The sequence below is a fragment of the Cucumis melo genome, chromosome 6, assembly GCF_025177605.1.
Source record: "Cucumis melo cultivar AY chromosome 6, USDA_Cmelo_AY_1.0, whole genome shotgun sequence".
Classification (NCBI taxonomy): Eukaryota; Viridiplantae; Streptophyta; class Magnoliopsida; order Cucurbitales; family Cucurbitaceae; genus Cucumis; species Cucumis melo.
In genome coordinates this window covers 35,557,005-35,564,026 of record NC_066862.1, presented here as the reverse complement: position 1 = coordinate 35,564,026, position 7,022 = coordinate 35,557,005, and the positions used below count along the sequence as shown (strand labels likewise).

The 7,022-nt window shown below is 28.9% G+C and overlaps 1 protein-coding gene across 1 annotated transcript; it reads left to right on the top strand.

The window, feature by feature from the left end:
* Positions 1 to 2,445: 2,445 nt before the first annotated feature.
* Positions 2,446 to 6,292, top strand: LOC127150038 ((+)-gamma-cadinene synthase-like). The gene is made up of 7 exons (XM_051086732.1): positions 2,446 to 2,704; positions 2,821 to 3,112; positions 3,585 to 3,966; positions 4,299 to 4,517; positions 5,161 to 5,299; positions 5,409 to 5,660; positions 5,801 to 6,292. The coding sequence occupies exons 1-7, from the start codon at positions 2,567 to 2,569 to the stop codon at positions 6,092 to 6,094; spliced, it is 1,716 nt and encodes a 571-aa protein (XP_050942689.1). The 5' UTR covers positions 2,446 to 2,566; the 3' UTR covers positions 6,095 to 6,292.
* Positions 6,293 to 7,022: the final 730 nt, after the last annotated feature.

The window sequence follows — 7,022 nt, the reverse complement described above, 5'->3', positions numbered from 1 at the left end:
CAAGCTCCCGAGATGATATTAAATACGTAACGAATATGTAAGCTAACTATATTTATGTTTCTTTATTTTTAATCGCTAAAGAAATTAGTTCATTTTAATTAATACTATACTTTGGGAAATGTAGGGCCTTGACGATTTTTCAATCTCAGAAGAATTTGAAAAAGACTAGAAAAACAACATTCTGGAAAGCGGTAAAGGTAAATATATTTATAAATTTATTTACAATTTAATTTAGCACATAATCTAATATGCATTGTTATTTGGTTTTGTGTTATAGTGTCTTTTACTTGTAAGAACTGTTGAATGTTGATATTGTGTCATGAGATACATGCACGAAATGGTAAGGACACAAGCATTATTACTGATGTGGTATGTTTTTAAACTACTTACATTGTAACGTTATAAATACTATAATACGACTATATATTTTTTTAACAAAGTGTCTACTTGACTTTTTATGTTTTATAGATTGATACAAGAAACTCGTACTCGCAGCTTGAATTGGATGAAGTACGAGTGGAGTGGGCTGAATTTTTATCTCGGTACATATGATAGATACACCTAGATATGATCTTCTTCTTAATTTTGTAAATGGCTAACATAGTAGAATGGCCATAACATTTTTTGTGTAAATGTTTTGTTCATAGTCATTATACTTATAGATGATGCAATAGATGCAAGGGGATAGAGACTTTAGTTTTGGTATACAAGATAGCTATTATTATTGGTTATATAAGAGGTAGCTATTATTATTGTTGATTTTGGAATAGGCCACATATAGAAAATTTTAGTTGGCTATATCTGGATTGGAATTGTGTAATCGATGATGACATTGGTGAGAACAAATGAAATTATTGTTAGTTTACTTAATTATTTTGTCATTTTCTTGTTGCGTAACTATACTGGTTCTGAAAAGTTTATTTTGTTGATGAATATGTTTTATTGAAACAAATGTACCTAATGCAAGAACCAGAAAATGAAAAATTTGTATATTTAATATATATTAATAAACAGTACTATACATAACGTTTAAATATATGTCAAGTATATGATATTCCTTTACATGTAAAAACGTCAAGTATATGTTTACTTGACACGTAGAAGGCGTTAACTATATAACATTACTTGACACATAAAAGGTGAACTTTGATGGATTACTTGACGTTAATACAGTGTCAAGTAAACGTATACTTGATGGTTTTTTAGTGTCAAGTAAACAGATACTTGACGGTGTTTTAGTGTCAAGTAAACGTATACTTGATTGTGTTTTAGTGTCACGTAAACGTATACTTGATGGTGTTTAAGTGTCAAGTATACTTATACTTGACGGTGTTGTAATGTCAAGTATATGTATACTTGACGGTTTTTTAGTGTCAAGTAATCAAACTATACTTGACAGTCGATTACTTGACGCTTTTAAAAACGTCAAGTAAACGTTTACTTGACACTGTCTTAACGTCAAGTAATCCGATTTTTGTAGTAGTGTGAAGTCGTTTTTCTATCGTTTAAAAAGAACTACATGATCATGTGGATATGATGTAATTGATCACTTTACCATAGTCAACACATTCGTCTAGATACTACGTACACGATCATTTTTCTCAGACGACCGCATAACATGATCGTTTAGAAGAAGAACTACACGCGTGTGTGTGGACAATTAATTGCGTGTTAACTGAGGCATTTTTAGTATTCCCACTTTGGGTATGTGGACTTTTTTCCTTTTTAAATTTAATTAAAATTATTGTTTTATTCAGTGTAAATATTTTATCGACTTGTTATATTTTTTAAACAAAACCTTTTTTTTTTTATTAATCTCTCAAATATTCGATTTTGAGATTATTTATTTGGGGTGTTAATCAAACGCTCCCATCAAATATTTTAATATCGGAGATGGAGGAGAGGTCGCAACTTGAGGTTTCCATTGTGATTGGTTGATATTTTTTAAAATATGGTAATAAAAATGGAAGAAAGACAGAGAGAAAGAAGAAAGACAGAGAAAAATTATTTCTTTCCTTCATAATGCCACAGTAATATTTATAATTTTTTTTATATTAAATCTAAAAGTTTTTCTCTAGTTAAGGAAGTTTTAAACTAATTCCCTACGACTCAAACGCTAAAATGGCCAATTTGAAACATCAGCACCTATTGTCTAAAACTCTTGGATTAATTAAAGTGGTATTTTTTTTTATAAAAAAAGTATTGATAAAAATATCAATAAAATACCATTTATATCATCATAATAAGAATGGTTGAGTGGCCAATATTAATTTCCTTATTCACACAAAATCTTTGTACATAAAAATAAATCATAAGATAGATATAACTCATCAACAAAAAATGTGTGGCAGCTAATGCAAATTCTTTAATTTGAATTGTAGTGATAAGAATCTGAACCAACCAAAATATATATGAAAGGTAGCCTATAAATAAGCATGCAACTTTTGTCTCATCCATAGTTCAAACTCTCACGTCAATAATATATTACACATCTTTCCCTTTACCAAGAGGATTATCAAATACCTCTTTTTTATTATTTTTTTTCCACTTTGAGAAATTAGGAACAATGTCTTCTCAAGTTTCAAATTTTCCTCCTTCTCTTATGAAAACTAATGATATTCTTGATGTTAAGCGTTCTCTTGCAAATTTTCATCCTAATATTTGGAAAGAACATTTCCTTTCATTTACATTTGATGATGAATTGGTAATTTAAAGTTTTTTTCTTGCCTTTTTTTTATATAATTACTGGTCATTTATTTGTTAATTTAATACTTTTATATTTTTAATAAACTTAATTCTTTTGTTTTTTCTTAATTTCAGAAATGCAATGATGGCATGAAAGAAAGAACTGAAAAGTTGAAAGAAGAAATAAGAATGATGGTGATTACTTGTGTTAAAAATCCATTGGTTAAGCTAAATTTGGTTGATTCAATTCAACGGCTGGGAGTATCATATCATTTTGAAGATGAGATTGATGAATTCTTAGAACATATATATGTATCTTATAATAATTCCCTTTTATTGAGTAACAAAGATAGTGAAGGTGAAGATTTTCATATTACTGCTCTTCTATTTCGACTTCTGAGGCAACAAGGTTATAGGATTTCATGTGGTAAGTTAAATACACACAAATAATTGTTTTTTTTATTATTTTTAGTTCTTAAAAAACAATGTTTTTTTAAAAACTAAATTAGTCATTACTTCCTAATCTATTTATTAATTTATTAGGTTATCTACTTGGTTTCATTTTATTCTTTTTTTAGCTATAACGTCGATCAGAAAATATTCACAATTCTTTAAAAATTTAAAAAGAATCAAAGAGTAGTAATTAGGTGCATGCATGCACAATCCTTCTGAAAGAAAATGAAAACAATTCCATCTTTTAAAAAATTGTTAGATGACAAACTTTTTCTAGGTGCTCACTTAATTTGTTTCTCAAACTACATGGTAATGAAACAGGATGTTAAACATCATTCAAGGTCTAATTAAGGGCAAAAAGTTAGAAACATCCAAAATTAAGCATTTTTCAATTAACTTAAGAACTAATCATGCATTCTTTTTCACTCTTAATTTAAATTAAACAGATATATTTTTGAAGTTCATGGACAACAATGGAAAATTCAAAGAGTCACTGGTTGAGGATGAAAGAGGAATATTGAGCTTATATGAAGCATCACATTTGAGGGGACATGGAGAAGCTTTGCTTGAGGAAGCTCTTGAATTTACAACCACACATCTTCAAACATATATTCATCGTTACTCAAATATTAATCCAAGTTTTGCATCTGAAGTTAGTAATGCATTGAAATTGCCTATTAGAAAAAGTGTTCCAAGAATCAAGGCAAGAGAGTATTTGGAAATTTACCAACAACATCCTTCTCACAATGAGACTTTGCTTGAATTCTCAAAACTAGACTTCAACATATTACAAAAACTTCATCAAAAGGAGCTAAGTGAAATCTGCAGGTACTCCTATACCATAACTATATGCTTCCATTTTGGGTAAAAGCCTGCTTTGACTTTTCTTTTACTAGTAGTGAGGCATGAAGTTTTCAACCTCCAAATATGGTGTATTACATGTTAATTGTTTTTTTAGTTATTCTTAGACCGATCATTATAATTAACCATTCTTCATTATAATTAACCATTCTTCATATATATTAATTAGAGCACCCTACAAACATAATGCAAAAGAATTTGCAAATATAGAAGAATTTAGATTAGTTGATACCAATTGATTTTGAAAATATCTAACAATTGATCTATCCATTGGTTTATTATTTAATTTTTTTTTGTAGGTGGTGGAAGGATTTGGATGTCCCAACAAAGTTTCCTTTTGCAAGAGATAGAATTGTGGAGTGTTATTTTTGGACGTTGGGAGCATACTTTGAACCTCAATACAGTGTTGGGAGGAAAATGTTAACAAAAGTAATTGCAATTGCTTCAATTTTAGATGATATTTATGATGCCTATGGAACATTTGAAAAACTCCAAGTGCTCACTCAAGCAATTCAAAGGTTATTTTGTTTAATTATTTCCATGATGAATACTAATAAAATTTTCTGCTTCTGGTCTTTCAATTTTTCATAGAAGTAATGATATATCTTAGTCCCGAACTTTAATTATTTTAGTTTGTAATCATTTAGGCCGTGGTAAAAGTGTTCCAATTATTTGCAACAATTTAGTACCTAAATCTTAGCTTACCACAATCCTCAACTTTCAAATTTCAAATTTATAATCATTAATAATTATTCTCTATCTTAAAACAAACTATCAAACCTAAGTACCATATTTTTATTATATATCGACTTAATCTATTTAGATTATATTATGAACAACTTTGCAATCGATTAGTTTTGTCGACCAAACTTAGGTAAAGGATTGATATTTGGTTTTTATTTGCAACATAATTCAAAAGAAAAAACTGTAATATATATAGTTATGGTCTAACTTGTTACAAAATTGAAATTAGAAAACTAAATCTAACCGAATCGTTAAAAAATTTAGATATCAAAAACGAATTTTTCTAATCCGATTTTATTTTAAATAAATGTGAAATTGGCTGCTCATTAAAAAACATGATTAAAAGAAAAATGAAAGAAAAAAGTAAAAGAAAAATTACTTTTTATATTAAATAAAATGTGAAAGTGAAAATTTCAGGTGGGATAGAAGCATGGTGCATACACTTCCTCTGTACATGAAACCTTTTTATGTAGCAATGTTAGAACTTTATGAGGAAATTGGCAAAGAGATTGACAAGGATCAAAATTCTATCCACCTTCAAGTTGCCATAAGAGGAGTAAAGTTTTCTTCTTTTTGTTATTTATTTCTTTTCCCTTCCCTTTTTTTTTTTTTTTTGTTTTTAAATTCATGTGCTCTAACTTATTATATATAATCTATTTTAACAGATAAAAAAGCTATCTGAATCCTATTTTGAAGAAGCTAAATGGTTAAATAAAAAGTATAAACCAAGTTTCAAGGAGTACATGGAACTGGCATTAAAGACCACAGGTTATACCATGCTTATATCCATTTCTATTCTTGGATTGGGTGATCACATTGTAACGAACGAGGTTCTTCAATGGCTTTCCAATGGACCTCAAATTATTAAAGCCTCAACTATCATTTGTAGACTCATGGACGACATCGCTTCCCACAAGGTCAGTCACTCTTTACATTGTCAGTTATATTTTAAGATGAAACTTTATATGTATTTAATATAATATCAAAACCCATTAAACCAGCCAAACGAATATTCCTATTCAATTCCTAAATTTATTATTATTATTATTATTTTCAGTTTGAACAAGAAAGGGAGCATGTAGCTTCTGCTGTTGAATGTTACATGAAGCAATATGATTGTTCAGAAGAAGAAGCTTGCATTGAACTTCATAAGGAAGTGGTTGATGCATGGAAGGATACAAACGAAGCATTTTATCGTCCATTTAATGTTCCAGTTCCAGTTCTAATGCGCGTACTTAATTTTTCAAGAGTTATGAACTTGCTTTATTTGGATGAAGATGGATACACAAATGCAATGAGTGGAACAAAGTTTCTTATTAAATCTCTTCTTGTTGACCCACTGCCTTGTTAAATGAACTTGAAGCCCATCTTGGTTGAAATTAAATGGCAAGAACTCTCTTTTGACCAATGAATGAATATAGATCACTAATAGAGAAATTAAAATAAGCTAGTTTTCTTGCCATTTTCATCGACGCGGTTTATCGTCTGTATTCTTATGAATTGTATAAATATTGGTGAAGAGTATTTTGTACCATTTGTTTTCCTTCTATAACATTTGTTCTGTACTTACCTCTTGCATTGGAAAAAACCTCCCACTTTTATGTTATGAATATGTAGAAAAATGACCGAGAAATTAAAAGACAACAACAAAACCGAAAAACTCACATTATTAGAAAAATGGTCTACGATGACAGTTAAATGCTGTCATTAAAAGCTTTCGTGACAGTTTTTTAGAGTCATTGATGCGGCAGTCATGGAAAGTATTTCATGACAGTTGTAAAAAAATGTCACGAAAAGTGGTTTTTCATGACATAGAATAAATTGTCACGAATGAAACATTTTATGACAGATTATAACTGTCATTATTTAGTTACGATAAACAGTTATTATATGTCATAAAATCTAAATGATGACAGTTATTATCTGTCATAAAATAAGAAATTCGTGACATTTATTTTCTATCATGAAAAATGTCCTTCATGATAGTTTTTTTGAATTGTCATAAAATACTTTTCAGGACTGCCGCATCAATGACTGCAAATAACTGTCACGAAATCTTTTTATGACAGCATTTAACTGTCATCGTAGGTCATTTTTCTACTAGTGCATCAACCAAAATATGAAGAATACATAAATTATAAACTAAAACATGAAGAATACATAAATTATAAACCAAAACATGAAGAATACATAAATTATAAACCAAAACATGAAGAATACATAAATTATAAACCAAAACATGAAGAATACATGGAAGTGGCTTTAGCTAGTTCAGGTTA

What these genes read in the sequence shown, in the direction of transcription:
- LOC127150038 (XM_051086732.1), top strand. Translation starts at nt 2,567, where the DNA reads ATGTCTTCTCAAGTTTCAAATTTTCCTCCTTCTCTTATGAAAACTAAT. An exon ending in AGGTTATAGGATTTCATGTG is followed by an intron (nt 3,113 to 3,584) that starts GTAAGTTAAATA and finishes TAAATTAAACAG; the next exon opens with ATATATTTTTGAAGTTCATG. An exon ending in ACGACATCGCTTCCCACAAG is followed by an intron (nt 5,661 to 5,800) that starts GTCAGTCACTCT and finishes TATTATTTTCAG; the next exon opens with TTTGAACAAGAAAGGGAGCA.